At 35.0% G+C, this 19,800-nt stretch overlaps 1 protein-coding gene across 1 annotated transcript in view; it reads right to left on the bottom strand.

Moving 5' to 3' along the window:
- Positions 1-19,800, bottom strand: part of LOC110456504 (neprilysin-like) — a 55,709-nt gene that overhangs the window by 14,749 nt on the left and 21,160 nt on the right. The window contains exons 3-14 of the mRNA XM_021507291.1: positions 9,487-9,519; positions 8,724-8,885; positions 7,900-7,983; positions 6,071-6,285; positions 5,343-5,522; positions 4,170-4,265; positions 3,647-3,792; positions 3,422-3,515; positions 2,870-2,998; positions 1,966-2,064; positions 1,447-1,524; positions 595-698 (exon numbers count right to left, since the gene is read on the bottom strand). Coding sequence (XP_021362966.1) covers positions 595-698; positions 1,447-1,524; positions 1,966-2,064; positions 2,870-2,998; positions 3,422-3,515; positions 3,647-3,792; positions 4,170-4,265; positions 5,343-5,522; positions 6,071-6,285; positions 7,900-7,983; positions 8,724-8,885; positions 9,487-9,519 — 1,420 coding nt within the window. The remainder of the gene's footprint in view (positions 1-594; positions 699-1,446; positions 1,525-1,965; positions 2,065-2,869; positions 2,999-3,421; positions 3,516-3,646; positions 3,793-4,169; positions 4,266-5,342; positions 5,523-6,070; positions 6,286-7,899; positions 7,984-8,723; positions 8,886-9,486; positions 9,520-19,800) is intronic.

The raw sequence follows: 19,800 nt of genomic DNA on the forward strand, positions 1-19,800 counted from the left end.
AAATAGATATTTCATTAGATCTTAACTTGTAATATTATATAACATATACTATTGTTATATTATATAACGGATGGTTAACACTCCGGCCTTCCATGCAGGGGGCCGGGGTTCGATCCCCGAAGTCGTCGAACGCATGGAATATTCAGAGAAAGTGTTTTTCTCATGCCCCAACAACTCTAACAACCCAGGTGGAGTATAAAATGGTCTGGGGTGGATGTGGCACTATAAATGATACCGTTGACAGCACGGTCCCACTACAAACAGAACACAATATATCTCCAGCACACACTCATGCATACACATATAGGGAGATGTTAACAAGGTGGCATAGAACTAGTAGCTAGCGCCTGATAAAGCAGCTCCTGCGAATTCCTCAAAATTTTATTGATTGATGCATATACTGATTGAATTATATATCTATTTACTGTAAAGCGCTTTAGAGTGGCTTATGCTAGCTAGATAGGGCGCTATACCAAATTTTGTATATTAAATGTTGTATATTAAGTAATTGACATCGTTCAAATATGTAACAGTCTTCTTTTAGAACGTCTTTCAATTGATGCCGTTACTCATAAAAACACAGGTTATACTCACCAAGTTTTGTCGACTACCGTGCGTAACTGTCTGACAGTGTCGATGGATATTCTGTTGATAATTCCCAAAACGTTCTCAAAGTACTTTTCAGGCTGAATTGTGTACTGGTGGACAATAATAAACAATGTATTGTTAGTATCTGTCTGATATATGTTACTGTTAATTATCTATCTTCAGCAACGGACATATTTGTTAATTTGAAAGGCAAATGATAACCGAATACGTGTAAAAGATGTGTAATATCTTTAACATTTTACTGTATTGACATTTCAATAGCTAAAGGTATATGAGTTGTTCACGATGTGGCAGTAAAATTGAATTGTGATTATACCCGCAAATGTGTATGCTTTCATTTATGTCTTATATCATTGTTGGTGTAACAGTTATGCTGCTGAAAACCAAATGCATTTAGTCAGCTATGCTAGTTCAAGCACGGATGCTGTCATCTCGGTATGACATATTGTTCCTTATTTTAAATCAACCATTTGCCTCACGATCAAACCACTATTGTTTTTACTACTTTGCAACAAATATTTTTTCTCTTCTCCTATATGTATACCCTTTTTAGTGCTTTTAGTACAAAGTATTTAAGGAATTATTGGAACAAGGGTTGGTAATACCAATATTTACTACCAAGTCTCGGACTGCCTGTACACAAATATTAGCCACGTCACGTCCATTGAGTTATTTTATTTAATGGAATAATGTACTTGTTGAAGGCAATTATTAAATATATGCACAAAATGTCGAAGGAATGTTAATTGTTCATATATATACCATTCAGCTTATACATCACTGTATATATTTATCTGTTGTCAGATATCTGGTACACAAATCGACGTTTATACTTACATTGATGTAGAGTTTGTTGAGTTCTTTCTCATTTAGTAGTATCTCCTGGTAGCCAATTTTCTGTTTGATGGCATTTGCCTGTGAATCAGAGGGTGTCTATTGACGCTGTGTTGATAATATACTTGTATGTAACGTATAAACGATGCAATAAAAGTATATAGGAGAAGGTGAGAATGGGTGCAAACCATATCATATTAATAGTCTAGATATATTGACTATATTTTACGTAAAGTATTTAGGTCATTTAAGATAAGATTTTTTTTAAAATTAATGATATTCCTACTAACCTGTGAATATCCCATGCCAAACTAAATTGAATCAACAGAAAATGCTAAAAAGTCGACGCAAATCAACAGAAACTGTGACGCTAAATTAAACGATCATACATTTATCGAAAATGCTGGAAACAAATACAAAGTTAAATATTGTTGTTTCCAAGTTTGATTTAGAGAGAAGGACGCTGAAGCTATGCAAATCAACAGCTGATACATATGTAATAGTGGTGTAAATAACAACAACCTTTTCTTTTGCCAAATTCCTGGTGGCATCGTCCATCCAGTCGTTTCCTCCTACAAGCTCGTTGAAGGCTATCTTGAGTCGCCTTATCAGTTCTTCCGTCTGCAAAGAATAACGTAGTTCAACACATACATACACTTATGTAACATCGATAGAACATTGGCGTGTAGTGTCATTTCCAAGCTAGAACAATATGATTATCGGTTTGATACATTTAATAATCTATGTATTGCATGTGAGTTTACGTTCATACAACTGTACTTAAAATGCGCGTTAGTTTAGAATATTTAAATTCGATGTTTCAATAATATTTTCACGTTGCCTTGAATTAAAACATCAATAAAATATAAACGTAGCTCCCCCCCACACACATGTAATAACACCATTATAATTGGTCAATAGATACAGTATGACACAAATGAATGACAGACAAGATTTATTTATTAGCTGAATTACTCTAAAGCCTAACAATCTCAATAAACAGTGTTCAATACTTTTTCACAGGAACAACAATTTATGTTCTATATTCAGTAATAAAAAATTACAAAGAATATATTTTGTGCTGGTAGTTAACGATATCAAAGGGTCTTCTTTTTCTATAAAAATCACTGATATAACTATTTAGTCTTTTTGTACTTTCATTGTACCTGCTGGTCGATCGTTATCGATATCGCAACCCAAGCAGACATACCCAATAATATGGCAGAAACACTCGCCCCAGAATGATACAGATGTATTCGTCTTTAGTGAAAAAACTTACTCGTCACTAAAAGTAAAATCATATTCGTCTCTTATGACAAAACGGATTAACTCGTCCCTAATGATGAACATGTCTTTACATGACGACACATCTAGATAAAACAAACACACTTGTCCCTAATGATTGAGATGCTTACGCATTCCTTACATCTTTCTTGGACTCTTCGTCAAATGCTTCTTTCACAAAAAGTCTCCCCAGGGCCAAGCCAAGGTTGGAGTTGATGTAGGAGGAACAAGTACGCCACCTTGCACGTGGAACAGCAGTTCCATATAATACCTGAAATTTTCAGTTACTCATTTATATTTTAATTCCCAGTGTAACCAACTATATGAACATTGACATTGACAGCTATTGAGGATGAAAGCAAAAGCAAGCTTTTAATACTCATATCAAATTATATTAGAACATTTAGTTCCAAAACACATTTTCCAATGAAGATCCTTCAAATTACTAATTCTATAGAAATTAGGATGAAAATTATAGTAATGTTGATGATCACTCATTATATTTTAATACGAATGGAAAAATAAACAAGTAATTGCGAAGGAAAGTATTGAATCAAATAAGAATGATCCAAGACCGATCGCTAGGCCTTTCTGTCTTCTTGGACTTCCGCCTGAAGAAGCCAAATAAGGCAGAAAGGCTCAGTGGTCGGTCTCTGATAATTATCATTATATTATCAGATGTAGATAAACGTACCTTGTTATATTTAGTTATCAGGTCCTGGTATGATTCGTCAAGGTTGTATATTCTATTCTTCATTATTCTCCACAGGGCGTAGTTGGCCACAGCCCTGAAAACAATCAATTAATCAGGACATTTGTAGTATATTGACACTTTGTATACATTTTAAGCCGTTGTTTTGGATATATTGTTTCTTTCTTCATTTCGTCGTTCTATTAAAATATCAAAGACATGGTTTACCTCTTTCCGTGTTTCTGTAGGATGCCAAAGAGCTTTTCGAAGAAAGGCACTGCCCGAACTATAATTGGTTCACTGTCGTTCACTGTGATGTTGACTCCCTCCATCATCATGATCCCGGTTATGTAATCATCCCATTTAAACTTCACCTATGGAATACAGTTGAACAACTTGCTAATTAATAAAGATACAAACACTACAACTCTAAGGAACTATTAACAAATACAATGTAACGAATAAGGTAGCATGTCACGTTTACTCTAACACAAATAGCAGTAGGAATGTATACAGTGTTAAGGTTTGTATATAGTCCGTGCTCTATATCAATCTACCGGTATTATATGCCTTAAAAACTCTAAAGAACCCTCTTAAAGAAACAATGAGTAGAATGTGTGTAGCATAAATCCTCAATTGATATGTAAATTGAGGTACAATGTGAAAGATAGCGTACATCGTTCAGCATTATGCAAATCAGAAGCAAAATATTTGTTATAGACAGATAGTACAGCAAGTATCCTGTACTCACATCTGCAGGTTCCGTAAAATTTTCTGAAAGTTGAGATAACGGCATTCTGTTATATAGAACATTGCTGTCCCGTCTATCCTCGGCTGCCATGGATATCTGGAATAAACAGAGCCGTTGATATGTCGATGTTATTTACTCGGAACAAACACATCGGTATTAAATACGCTTAATAAACAAAACATAAATCAGCGCATTTAAAAATAATCCATTGGATGAGGATAATATGATATGGAATACAAACAAAACAGTGTTACAAATAACTGAATTTAATATATTGTAGTACTGAAAAAATAGTTCGATCTATTCAAAAACATTACACAGGTACCAAAGTAAGTTTGGCAACATTAAATATTGCTGAATGAAAATAAGTTATTCCGGAATCAATTGCTATAATTGATTAAATGAAATGCCTAATTCATGTAGTAAAATTGCTCGTCATTTAATCTTTTATTATTTTTTTTATCTGCAGTGAATAATTTACATAACAATCTAACGCAGGCGCCAGAACAATCAAGAAAGAGGTAGATTTAATTTGAATTATCAGTAATAAGGACGAAACTCTGATATCATTGTTAAAGATAGCTGACAGTGAGACTTTGGCAATGTTCTGGAAACATACATAACAACGAAGTACAATATTAGAACAGCTTGTTTCATAACTGTAACAAATTTTTACAATATAAAGAAGCAGTGTGATAACACACTGTAACTGCCTTCAAGATAATTCGTTCATCACCTTTGACCTTGAATGTTAATCATTGATAAAAAACGAACCAAAGTGACCACGCGCAATGTGATTGTTGGTCTCTACGAACTCGTCACAATCGGGGTTATATTTAATTTTGCAATTGGCACCGAAGAAAATGGATTTATTGTGGAATGAGATAAATTTTGGGAAGTCCAAATGTTACGGACAAAGCGGCAACCAAAACGATTCGTCGACTTATCGTGTTAAAAATATTTCTGTTAATCTATTTTTGGTAAACCCTTTGTCTTCTGTCACATTTGATAATCAATCAATTCAACTCAATAGTCAATTGTTACTGTTACGTTGCCTCTATTTCACTATTTATAGACTATAAGTCTAATTAACTGGTGTATATATTAACAAAAAGACGATTTAATGTGTACACACAAGCTACATAAAAAGTGATTATCAAAATTCTAACTTACATTTGCAATATCAAATTCAAAATCGACCATTGCTTTTGTATCATCGGTTGCTGTCTGTTCGGTAGCACCAAACGCCATCATGACTGATTTAGCTAGTTCCTCGTAAGCCTTCACCATGACGTCATCGCGCCCTTTCTGGTAGTACTTTTGTCCTGGCATTCCAAACCCGGGCTGGTCCACCTGTAATGATATCGTAACGATATCCGATACAACAGGTAACCATTGGACACATGTCGATTGAATTTTTATCGTATGTTTATGGTTTCTAGGAACGAAAATACATGTCTTTTATTTGATATGTACCACAGCTGGTTACATTAGCTAGTATTTAAAAAGACTGGAACAATTCATGAAGAAAAGGTTTGTCGGAGTTTTCAATGACTGTACTGTATTGTACTTTACTGCATATATACTTCGAAATTTCAAATGTATTTTCAGAAGTCGCCATGACAGTGAAATTCGGTATATTTTTACATAAACGATCCTGTCGATGACAATTTCACGGATGGCCTTGCCAATGAAGTTCCGAGTGTATTTCATAAATGATCCTGACGGTGGAGTTCCGAGTGTACTTACATAAATACTCCTGACGGTGAAGTTCAAAGTGGACTTACATGAATAATCCTGATGGTGGAGTTCCGAGTGAACTTACATAAATGATCCTGACGGTGGAGTTCCGAGTGTACTTAAATAAATGACTCTGATGGTGGAGTTGCGAGTGTACTTACATAAATGACCCTGACGGTGGAGTTCTTCACGTCCGTATACACGTACATCTCTATCAGTGGCTTGTTGTTATACTTAATGAGTTTAACCATTAACTGGGTTAGGTCGTATTCACTCTCATTCCAGTTACCGCCAGGTTTCGAACCCAGTACCGGCCAACCGCCAAGTTCGTTCAACATCGGAAACGCTACCGAAATGTTTCGTTGTTCAATAAGATCTATAAAAAATAGTGAGAAATATGATTTAAGCCTCATTCAACGTTTTTATAAACACAATGAAAATATTCCAGATTACGTTTTCATTACAAGTTTTCTTTATAAGAAACTATTTCTGTTAATTGTCACGTTCTGAAAAATGTTTTGCTGAACTGTTTGTTGCACTCAATGAATTGTAAAATGAAAGCAAAATGAAGTTTTCCAATATCTAAATAATGACGTAAATATAGAGAAAATCGGGTTCCGACATAGATTACATAAGCCCCGCTTTTTATTTGGCTAACTAAGTTATCGTGGAAGCTCTCCGGAATGAGCCAATGTTACTATGGGCGTAATGCGAGATTTCCTCTTTTTTATTTGATCGCTAACTACGGATGTATGAAAACAGTTTATTTTTAAATAAGGTAATTCATCACATGTATCATTAGTGATAATTGTTGAGAAATAGATATGGATCTTCTTCACCAAGTCTCGTACGTTACAAGGTAAGATATTTTAATGATAATCAAATGTGAAATATAATCATACATGTTTAAAGACTCTTATTTACCACACCAGCACAGACACGTGGCGCATTGTGTTAATGTTAGTAAGGAGAACAAACCTTAAACATACTGCACCAGACACACGTGTACATGTGCTTCAGTGTAATACCACCCTCACACTTTTAATTACATTCGATACGCGCGTGTCTTAACAAAACAGTAAAATAGTATTTGTTAAACTTTTAAATTAATTTACAGGTCACTGGAATTAACATAACTCACGTCAAATATATGATCTAATTGTATACATAGATATTGTTGAAATATGACTTGATGTTTAAACGTATTTGTATGATCAATCTGTTGGCGATATACCTGGCCTTCCACATCTGTCACTTCTAACATGATTAATTACGTATATCAGGCATGTCTCCACATATTTTATGTTTGTCATCATGAACAAGACATGCTTTTCTAATTAGAAAATGATATTCATAACTATTTACAGTATGCCTTGTGTGATAGATGACGAGTTATATAATATTCTGAAAATTAAAATGTCAATAGTCACCCTCATGATATGTCTAAACGTCAAATGATCCAAAATAACATCCTACCATACTATCGGGCAAATAGATTTGAGATTTCAAACGCTAAAATGGTGTATGTTATATATGTCATTTCAATATAAAATTAATAACTAATATAAAGAAGAAGACGACCATGCTAATCCTGTTCATGAACTGTTAACAGCAGTTTAATTTAAAGTTTGATGTCTCCGTATATTATGTGTGATCTTAGAAAGAAATACAAATAAAATGTTACTAGTACATAGATGAGTTAAAGTGACAGACATCCTATTGATCGCTGCCTCCAAATCCTATACGCTGCATAACACGTAAGTATCCCTATATATTACACACCCAGTGACTTATTATTACTTAGTTATTCTGCATGTATTACATATCTGCCTCTATCGTCAGATCATACTTCATAACTAATAACGATGTGAAGCAATGCCGTACCTAGATAGTATACACCACGTGATTAACGCTGTCATCTAGATCTTATACTACGCGTGAGTTACTCGAATCCATTTGACATCTAGATCTGATACCTCTCATCACTTACCTTGATTCATGCAGGAGGAATACATATCCTTTATTTTTGTCTCCACCTCTATATCCTTATCTGTTTTAGGAGCCTCCAGCAGGTCTGAAGACAAAGTAGAAATGTTATATATTTTTAAATCCAAGAATGTTTTTTCTGCGTTTAGAAATTTCACTATAGATCCAGTCGATCAATCAATATAACACAAAACCTTTTTTTTTACATCAAAGGCATCAATCTACCAGATTGGTTTGTGAGAGTTGTATTGTTGTTGGAACTGTAACGTGATAGCTATGTGTTATTTTCAAACTATTTTCTTTCTAAATACGTATGACTTTGCCGAGTTTTAATTGACGATTATGTTTTCTAATAAACCATTTTGGGAACCGACGTTGGTTTATTAACCCTAACCCTATTAAAACAACAATACCAATGACAACATAAACCGTATGGCAAAGCTACCACCTAATTAACCATGCTACAGTACCTAAATACCTCCGTGTTAAAAAATAGGATTTTATCATATACAAATGTACCTTGTTTATAACGATGTCTGACCTTAGGGACCTGGACATTTATTACAGCTCTAGATGAACCTCAATTGAGGTGTTCAGATTAACAACGGTTAACAATAAGTTTCGATTAAAATCCAATCCCTACGAGGATATTTATGATCACACGGTGTGGCATTATAACCGAAAGTTGCTGTAAACCCCTGAAATGTGTAATATCACCCTGAACACCTCAGTGTAGGTCAAAATTAAAGTATAACAAATTCCCAGGTCCCTGTGTATCTTACGTCATGATATCTGATTATATCATATACCGTTACAATATCTACTTACTTTTTAGGACAACTTGTACGTCATCCCGTAATAACCCGAATACATCTTGACTTGAACGATCCTCCGGGATAATGTTCTTCTTTCGCCACGTCCCACAGGCGAAATCGAAAAAGTTCTCACATGGCTTAACCGTTGTATCCAGATTGTTGAGAAGCATTGCAGCTAGATAGTAAAATATTGTTCAATTCCGATAGTTAATTGTTATTTTTTAACAATTATCTGTACACATAAAACGCAATTCAACATATTCAATATTGAGATTCAATATGAGATCTGAAGTATTCAAAGTCGAACAAAAAGAACAGAAAAGAAAATGCAAGCTCTTCTTTTGTTTCTCTAGACCCCTAATTGCTAATATTACTCGTTTTCTTGTACAGAATAACGTAAGACTACAACTTTGTTAAAATTCCTAAAAGAATTGTTAAGATCGTAAACTTCTTAAAATAAAAAGAAATTGTAGAGATAACTTAATAATACACAAGTGTATTACTAAAAAGAATGTGCATGTAGATATATCTAAATTAATACACGTGTTTATTGTATAATGTATTTGTGTTCAAATATTTAAGTAATGTACGCGTGTTTTATTTACATATTACTAAATAATACGTATATGTGGAGATAAGTTACTAAAAAATGCGCAATTATTTGATTTTCACATTTAGAAATAAAAACTTGTTGTTCCCAAATTAAGATTGCTCAATAGTGCACGTTTGGTCTTATCTGTTAGTTTGGTATGTAATGATTTAAATAAGGCTATTACCTGACTCTGTACAGTCCGTTGTCACGCAGATATCTAAAATAAAATAAAAACGATACGTTAGTCAATTTAGGGAAAAGCATATCCCGCCTATTTTCATACAAGTCCAAACCAACATAAAATGAAAGGAATGTTCGCAATTTTTAATATGAAATTGTTAAAAAGTGTAAGCTTATTTGTTCAAAATTTAACAAAAGTAGTATAGTGTCTCTATTCTTTAAGTTTTGTCTTCTGTTTGCTAGTGACATTTTATATACGTTGAACACTGAAATATGTGTATGTAACTAGACGTATATATGTTATTATGTACTGTGCTATGGTATAGAATGCACTCAAACTATGATATATATACATGACCTCTTGTTATACACCTGTATGTGTATCTGAGTGAAATAAAAATCTTATGTAAGTACACTCGCAACTCCACCATCTAAATTTCAACAGCGTGTAACTGTACTTTACATGCGTTTTACCTTAGTAACCTGGACCGAAAACTGACGATGTTAAATAGGGTACAAATGCATGTGTATCATATATGATATTAGTTTTTCGATAAAATTTCTGAATTTTTAAATTTTATCATTTTTGTAGTAAAGGTGGTGATGCTATGACATTTATTGAATAGTTTAAAATACCAACATGAACATTTGTTTAGCAGCTTTTTAGCAAAATATTATCTTTAGGGGCGGATTCAAGAACTCGTGTAAGTTTACATGTGGCACACTATTTTCAGAATAAACCTTCCAATTCTAGCATAGCTCAAACTAATCCAGTTCCTGTTGATGAAAATTGTGTTTTAAAACAAACATAAAACCAATGTTGTGAAGCCTAGTTGAATTGAATATCACCAACTAGAGAGAGCCCGACAAAATTCTTTTCTATTTCGAGATTGAATTTTACGTATAATTGAAAGGTAGCGATGGGTGGAGATTTGGGAACCTGTTTCTTTTCTGAAAAAACACCCCAATATGCATAGAATATGTAGCAATATTTGTTTGTCCTTGGGGTTTACGTAATTACTCCAAGCCACACCAGAGTGACGAATCTGTTGAAGTATTTATAAAGATGTTGTAAAAAAAAATATTTTAATTGTTGTTGAACGGAGTAGGCAAATAATGCCTCAGACCGGTACACTTTTTCATATATTTTAATACACATTAGAGAGAAAAGAAATTGCAAATTGCTTATTTAAATAAACTTGCATGTTACGTATTTCAAGTGAAATGACAAGTGGGGAAGGGCCATCTTTATTTTCGCATCCCGATTTCAGCCGACATCTAAGCAATATTTAAACGAAACAAATACTTTAAACTACATGTATCATATTTAATCGTGACAGTGACATTCTGATTAACACTTGACATCAATTGGTTTCACGTATACACTTGGGTATACAATTAAAATATACTGCCCGGTGTTTTTACTTTTCAAGTGATCTACGTTCGAGATAATGAAAACACCAAATTGAATGAAAGTTTATGCATTCATGTCTACGTGCTCTAATACTACACCAAAATCAGATACAAAAGGTATTTGTGTAACAGTTTCACTTTTAGACGTTGATATGTGGATATGTAACGGTACACGTATGCATATAGGAGGACTACATGCAATTTATCAGCAGATATGAGAACATTACAGTAGATTATAATTATTACAAATATATGATTCTAAAAAGTCTCACAATTAAACTGGCTCTTACGTCATCTTCTTTTGTTTTAAATCAAGTAATATATAGAGTGTATATTCTGTATAGCCGCTGTGCTATATGCGTATCTTATATACGTTCCTGTCGTATCAGAATCGTCCTCCATTGTGATTTTTACGTAAATAGTGATTTGTATTTGTCCTGTCTTCAACATAAATTGTTAGAGTATTATATTTAGTATGTAATTTCATGCCAAGAACCACACTGGCATACGTGTCCGTTGAGACAAATCAGGAAAGTATAGGAGGGGTGTAGCTCCTGAACCCTAGTTACTGGTATATGGACCAGTTACCCAAACGTGCCACTCTGACGTCACAAGTAACATGTGACCTGTAAGCTTTAAAATTATCGCCGGTAATTATGAGCGGTCACCTTTGCCTATATCTAGGTAACGGAATCGTTCTGAACGCACGTTGATGGATGATATGGTATTTATTTAAGTATAGAACTGGTTTCGATAATTTGTACAAAATGTAAAACAATCGTAGTCAAAACCCTTTCCAAAAAGAAATACTGTGTATGTTGTCCTGGCGATTGTACAGACTTTTCCCCTAAAATGTTTTGTAATTTCAGGACTTGTGTGACAAAAAATAAATGTCTTACTGTATTTGTAATAGTAACATCAAATAGTGTTGTAGAAGTAAAATTGATTTTGATTATAATAGCGAAATTAAATGTGGTTGTAATAATTAAATTGAATGTGGTTGTAATAATTAAATTAAATGTGGTTGTAATAATAAAATTGAATGTGGTTGTAATAGTAAAATTGAATAATTGCATTCTTACCTCTTCATAAACCCATGTTCATCACCCGACTGTGAGAAAACAATGTTAAGTATCAAACCACAACAACAGCCTTACCGGACACCTATTTTACTGATAAGTCACTCTAACGTCACATGAACAAGCACAACGTCCGGATCCTCTGCGATTGTGGTTATCCTATTGAATTTGTGGTGTTACTCTGAACGAGATATAGCAAGAAGCACCCTTTAATGTTAATATTTTACATAGGGGTTGGACGAGTTATTATAAGAGAAATAGACGTAACACACACGTTAATACACCTTTAATGTTAATATTTTACATAGGGATTGGACGAGTTGTTATGAGAGAAATAGACGTAACACACACGTTACTACACCTTTAATGTTAATATTTTACATAGGGATTGGACGAGTTGTTAAAAGAGAAATAGACGTAACACACACGGTACTACACCTTTAAGGTTAATATTTTAAATCGGGGATTGGACGAGTTGTTATAAGAGAAATAGACGTAACACACACGTTCCTACACCTTTAATGTTAATATTTTACATAGGGGTTGGACGAGTTGTTATAAGAGAAATAGACGTTACACACACGTTACTACACCTTTAATGTTGATATTTTGCAGAGGGATTGGACGAGTTGTTATAAGAGAAATAGACGTAACACACACGTTACTACACCTTTAATGTTAATATTTTACAGAGGGATTGGACGAATTGTTATAAGAGAAATAGACGTTACACACACGTTACTACACCTCTAATGTTAATATTTTACAGAGGGATTAGACGAGATGTTATAAGAGAAATAGACGTTACACACACGTTGCTACACCTTAAATGTTAATATTTTACCTAGGGATTGGACGAGTTGTTATAAGAGAAACAGTCGTAACACACACGCCACTACACCTTAAATGTTAATATTTTACATAAGGATTGGACGAGATGTTATAAGAGAAATAGGCGTAACACACACGTTACTACACCTTTAATGTTAATATTTTACATAGGGATTGGACGAGTTGTTATAAGAGAAATAGACGTAATACACACGTTACTACACCTTTAATGATAATATTTTACATAGGGATTGGACGAGTTGTTATAAGAGAAATAGACGTAACACACACGTCACTACACCTTTAATACGTATAGGTGATGCTAGGTACCAAAACGTAGGAAAGCCATATTGGCGAAACTACTGTTGAAAGAAACTACTTGCTTTAACATTCATGCCGGTATGAACGCAAATTGTTTACGTCCATATTGCACAAGACTACTATAGTGTTATGGTAAATATGGATTTTAGAGAATATATTTCTATCGGCATTATAAAATATGCATATTTTCAATCCAACTCGAAACCTATAAAACAACTGAACATCAGAAATGTCCCTTATGTTTGAATTATTGACATTTATGTATTTTCGGTGCTAAACACATTATGGGAACAACCTAAACAACACACTGAATGATTTTATGGACTTACAGCGGACATTCGGTTATAATAAGATTATTAAATTTGTCCATTTGACTATCAGATTACAACTCATTCCGTGATCATACTTTCATGGTATATACATACAACGAATTTTATTATTCATCCACAAAAAGTTAGGTAAATATAATAATCCCTTAGCCATACATAATTATAAAGTTTTTCGAGTTTGTTCATGTTACTTTTCGATTTACATACGTTATTTTTCCGCAGTTTGCTTTACCCTTGTGATATGCCGAGGAATGAATATCAGTCCTGCTTAGAATACTAACTCGTTAATATGTACACTGTACTTATACCGATAAACAGCGACCTGTAACTAAGCTAGAACTCGGTATGCAGGGATTAATTACATACCAATTATCCTACGTTAATGCGACTATAGTAAACAATACAAGACATGTATTTGTTACCTGAAACACTTTGAGATATTAATACCAAGACCACATTTAGAGCTAAAATAGGGTGTGTTATTCACCACTATTGAGGGTATTTATGGGATTTCATTTGTGTTAAGCAATCCCTCCGTACAGGGACCTGAGCATTTGTTACATCACCTGTGTGTATACCTACATTGGTGTGTTAATAAAGATATGACACGTGTTAGGGGTGTATATGAACTCTAGGTAAATATGTCACGACACCCAATGATGGCTAGAACATGTCTGTGGGTGGTATGTTTAGTAAATGTTGATATAAACCTCTAACACGTCTTGTATTACTCATTGTATATACCAGTACAGGTAGGAGTAACCAGATACCCATTATATATACCAGTACGGGTAGAAGTAACATAATACCCATTGTATATACAAGTACAGGTATAAGTAACCAGATACTCATTGTATATGCAGTACAGGTAGGAGTAACCAGATACCAATTGTATATACAAGGACAGGTAGGAGTAACCTGATACCCATGGTATATACCAGTACGTGACAACTGACAAAAGGACTGTTCAAAGTCGTCCTATCTAAACAGCAGGTGAAAATCGTGTTTAATCACATATTAACAATATGTCTGGTTCTTGAAAGAGCACAAAAGGCTATATGGGACTACCCGCGACTATGTCATGTTGGAAAGAGAAACGTTATTTACGGTCACTCATATATATCACATTGTAATGATTGAAATATATCAGGGTTTTATTCCGTAAAAAAACATAAGAAATACCACTGAGAAATGTGGCGTTTTTTCAGCTCAAAGAACTATCAGCGATTAACCGTTATGTTTTAATGATAATATCAACTACACAAAACGTATAAGTTCGAAATAAGAATATACCAAGGTTATACAGGCTAATGTAGGACTAAGGTAGACATTGGCGCTTGGGCAATCAAAACAAGCAATATGATTGAGTATTAATATGTTTTACTTCCACAAGAACGCGTGATGTTATCAGACGAAATTCAACACGTTATTTAGTAATTGCATGACTATGTTAAACCACTTATGTTAGCTTCACCCGAACCCATTACCCGGAAATAGCCAAAACTTTTAAAAATCATATTACGACCCCTGGCTTCACCTCTCTATCGCCGATATAGGCTATATAAATGGCTGCCATGTAAGCCATTTGTGTGGGTCAATGAATCCCTGAAAATATATGAAAAGTTTTCTGATGGATCCATGCGTCAGAAAATGTATTTTTGTGTGTCTCTGAATGCTGACCAACACTTCACGATCTTTGACTTTACTTCCTCCAACGCCGATCTAAAATGTTGATGACAAACAACGGCTCGTAAATAAGTACTATAAGCAAATAGGACCTGTCACCATTTTTCTTTGCTTAGTTGTTTTGATAAAACCATATGTTTTAGATGAATTCGCAGCTTAAAAGTGTTATAATATAATACATGTATTTAACTGAAAACATGCACAACTGTGTTCCAGTAGTCGCCATGACGGCATGATGATCCCCCATTTGTTCTGGTGTACCGACAATAGTTTTGCTATAGGGTGTTGCTTTAATCAAACTTTGCTTCAACAATTAATGCACGATGAAGTTCCAGACAAATCACTGATTACGAAAGTGCATTCGTTACTTTGAACAATGTCAAACACAGGGTTTACTTCCTGCGGCTTGGCCCTGATGCTCTTTGCTTACTAACCAATCTCCCCAAGTGTTACATAATCGGAAATAGCATGTTGGTACAATGGTATAAAGTAACACGAAAGTGCAGTACGGCTGGGTACAGAACAAATGTGGGTCACAGACCGTCACACTTCGGTGCGAAAATGGAAAATACATAAGCGAAATGACAGCGGTGTCGCCTACAGAAGTCCTTGCTAAACCATTGGTTCCTAAATGTATATGTAGGAATTCGGTAAGGCACAAGTCAAATCGGGAATGGATATGTTTGAATGAGATCTGAACGCATACTGTTAATGGCTGACATCATTCAACACGCTATTTCACAGACGCGTTCTTATATATATTACCTCTCCTCTTTATGCAACACCCGAACCCATTAGTCGAAACCCAATTTTGAGGTGAAGTGCAAGATAAATGATAAAGGTTACGTTTGCAAAAAATTACTTAAAAATCAGCACATTACCAACGGCAGTAATATTTTTGATGATAATCTTTACTTTACAAAAGAATTATACAGTTTCAGTGACCCACTTCCATCTTATTCCTCCTCCCATTGTTGACATTGCTGTAAACAAATATATTTTAGATATATGATAAAGGTGAAAATCTGCTTATATCAATGAAATTGAGAGGCATCATTCGGAGTAAAACATGACATCAGCCTATGCTTGCTGTAGCTACACTGTATAGGGTGTCCGCCAGCGAACAGTCTACTTTATGAAGTAGATTTACATTGTTTATTATTTTACGGCGAATCTCACGACGAGTCAACTGTCACAAAATCAACCTCAAGTATTAACAAATAAAGTGTTCATCAAACATGCGAAAGTTAACCTGCAAATATTCCGATTTGTTGAGCTTCGAGACTTTTACATTACAAATAAAGAAATGAGGAAGGGGTGCTGTGTAGTGGCGGTATTAGACTAAGTTAGAATGAAGACTTGTTGGTTGTACTTACATGTGTAATTACATGTTATCTACTGCTAGCGCACTGAAAATGTCTAGACAGCACTCTATTTGAAACGTTCTATAAGATAAAGATCTTTCAAAATACACCAAAGGCTTAACACACATATACGATCAAATGTTTATTTGAGACTACCCAAAGCTGATCTAAAGATTGTCAGCGACAGGATGCGTCCATAATTATGATGTTTTCGTGTAATTTTTATTTGCGCTTCACAAACGGCTGAAATAACTTTTTAAGTGTTTAAAACACTTCGTCTCGGTTTTTTAAAACTTTTATGTCTGACATGTATGCCTAATATGTCAACATTTCCAGCAGGATTTGGTCTAGGGGCTTTGAATGTTGTTTGCATATGTAAATGAAGAGAGACACAAGCACTTGCATACTCCTTCAAAATCATAAACAAGATTAGCGTTACCCCTAAAGTCATTCAACCACGTCCAAACATCAGCCACATTTATTAACTAAATAAATATTGTTAGTAATAGAATTATATGAATACTTCCCTGGGTCGAAGGGAATGCCCGCATCAACAAGATGGACATGGCATTGTAAAATCATCTATAAAAGATAGCGATAACCATTGTTTAATGACCCGTTTTTAGGAGGCACGGTAGTTCAGCGGTAGCACGCCGGGTTCGTGACCGAAGGGTTGCGGGTTCGCTCCACGGCACGGCAATGTGTTGTATCTTTGAGCAAGATACGTTACCCCGCTTGTTCCAGTCTATTCAGCTGTAAATGAGTACGTGGTCGGGCAGTGCTAGAATTGTTGAGGGAAAGCTGTTAGCGCCGAGATGGCAGCTCCGGCTGTATTCTCCCAAGGGAGTTGAGAAATGTATTGGCTAGTTGCAAAGGCCCTATAACCACGGAAATAATTTGTGAACCGTTTTGAGACGACCTACGAACTAGGTTGTGATAAAGCGGTATATAAGAACCTCCGATTATTATTATTATTATTTTTATTATTATGTTTGTAAGCTTCTGTTGATTTCTGTTTTTTTCGTCGATGTAAGGCAAACATAAGATTTGTTTTATATTTTAATTCAATGGAGATAACTCTTCAAATAATCCCCCCCCCCCAGGTTATACCGTATGACCTTAAACAGAAACACAAAAAAAATTGCGATCGTATACCGCAATGGTTGAGTCGGTTTTTGTAATTTTAACTTCTGATTGTTTGAAATTGCTCAGTGATGAAATTACAGCGCAATATGTCATGTTTAGTATAAACGTGGACACCGTTTTATCGGTATATACCGTATAACCCCAAAGCATTTACGGTAATTCTTAAAATAAAACAAAGAGTAGTTAAAATGAAATAAAACTAAGATTAAACGAGATTTCTATTGTTTACAAGATATATCCTTAATTGATAGATATAGAATGTTTTTACTAGAACAGTTTCGTCGGGATGAAGAGCCAACACAGAGCAGTAGTTTGATATTTGTTTAGGATGAATTATGTCATACTTAACAAACTTTAACCCTACTTTCGAGGAGGTTAAACCTCTAGTTTACTATCCGTACTTCCCAGATAGCTGTACTTCTGAATTGGCTATTTCAACAACTATACCGCACAATGTGACATGTTGGGTTTGATATATAATTAGAATCATATCGGCCGAGCTAGTCATTATTTGCTTCAATGTGACGCCGATTATTGTTCGGCTATAGAGGCGATGATAGAACATCCGCTTTCCATTTAATATTCATTTTCCCCAAAGCATAAGGAAATAGAAATGAATCTTGAAGGAAAACGGTCACCGTCCAACAGTCGGATAGAAGCTGAGACCATCACCGTATGAAATGATAAGTAGAAAACACAGCCATGTAGCTAACATTGTTACACCTGGCATGTGTATGTAAGAAAAGGGTGGATGAGAGTATTAAGGAAAATAGTCAAGTATCAACAGCTACTGGACGTCTGTTAGTCTGCAGGCGACTGTGCCAGAATAATATCTAACAATCCCCTACTGTGACCCTTGGTTATCTTTTAGAGAAATCCATGGAAGGGTGATTAAATAATAGAATATTGTTAATTCTTTCATATGTCCAAATAGAATTAAATATATCAGCTGTAAGTGTTCTGAAAGAACCGTGAAAAGGCATTCTTTATCTCCGAAAAGTATAAATTGATCATTGCTAGCCTGACATTATATGATGGACTTTTGTGGATCAATGTCGTTTGTTTTCTCAAATTTAGTTTTTGTGACTAATTCCTGTATCATTAATTTGGAGTCGGAGCATTCCTGCCGCTTGAATTTGCAATAAAGCATCTCAAGGTAATAAACGCCTACCACGAAGTACATTAGACAGAGAGTCGGACAGGTTTCATATTGGTTAAGAAAGAAGGGTAAAGTAAACTGAAAACATATTATGTGACAACAGATCGAGAACAAAACAAATATGATATGTTTGTTAAGTCGGTAGTAAAAGATGTGTAGTCCACACCGTTGTAACAGATAGATCAGTGTTAAACCAGGGGGACGTTCCCGACTAGAACCAGAACCAGTAGATGACTACGACAGGTTGAGACCGACCACCTCAACACGCGCAAATCTCTAACCCGTTATGCAAAGTCCACCCGATGGAGAAACAAATCTGTGTCGTATGACAAAGACTGCATCCATTTATCGCTCTCCGAGCAGTTGGACCAGAGTTATTCGTTTACCAAATAGGGACGGACCCAGTGAACTGATGCTGCTTTCTAACGTGCTTTTGGAAAGACATTAAAGGCCTTTATTGGCATTTTCAGGTCCGTCAGAACCGGTTTTATCATTAGAAATTGTGTGTCCTGTCACATTGTAGCAACAGTTTAAATCAAAGCATATCAATGTCAGGGCATTTCAGCTGACTTGCTGCTGTCCCGGAATGCTAAGCGTCAAACTTTCCAAGCTTGGGTCGTTCATCCTGCATACTTACAAAGGATCATTTACGTACCTTCCGTGTCGTTTTGAGCGGAACGCACAGGCATTATCAAGTCCCGATAACGAAGTTGGCACATAGCGTGTTTGCATTGGTTTTTGGGTCAACTCCCTTTTGGGAGTCGTGCTCATTGCGATTAGCCGAGTGTTTTTGCCCGTCACCTCTTTAACGCTCTGAACATATATTCTTACCCCCTAAGATATAGTCTTGATACTTTGAACACAGCTACTGCTGTTTAGCTGATATTTATTTAACGTATAATAAAGTCAGTGATGCTGATGTATTATTTATTTTCTGTGGAGATGTTTTCAGAACCGCAGATATTGCAAGATTTTGCTTATATAAGATAT

Source organism: Mizuhopecten yessoensis, unplaced genomic scaffold (assembly GCF_002113885.1).
Source record: "Mizuhopecten yessoensis strain PY_sf001 unplaced genomic scaffold, ASM211388v2 scaffold8765, whole genome shotgun sequence".
Taxonomy (NCBI): domain Eukaryota; kingdom Metazoa; phylum Mollusca; class Bivalvia; order Pectinida; family Pectinidae; genus Mizuhopecten; species Mizuhopecten yessoensis.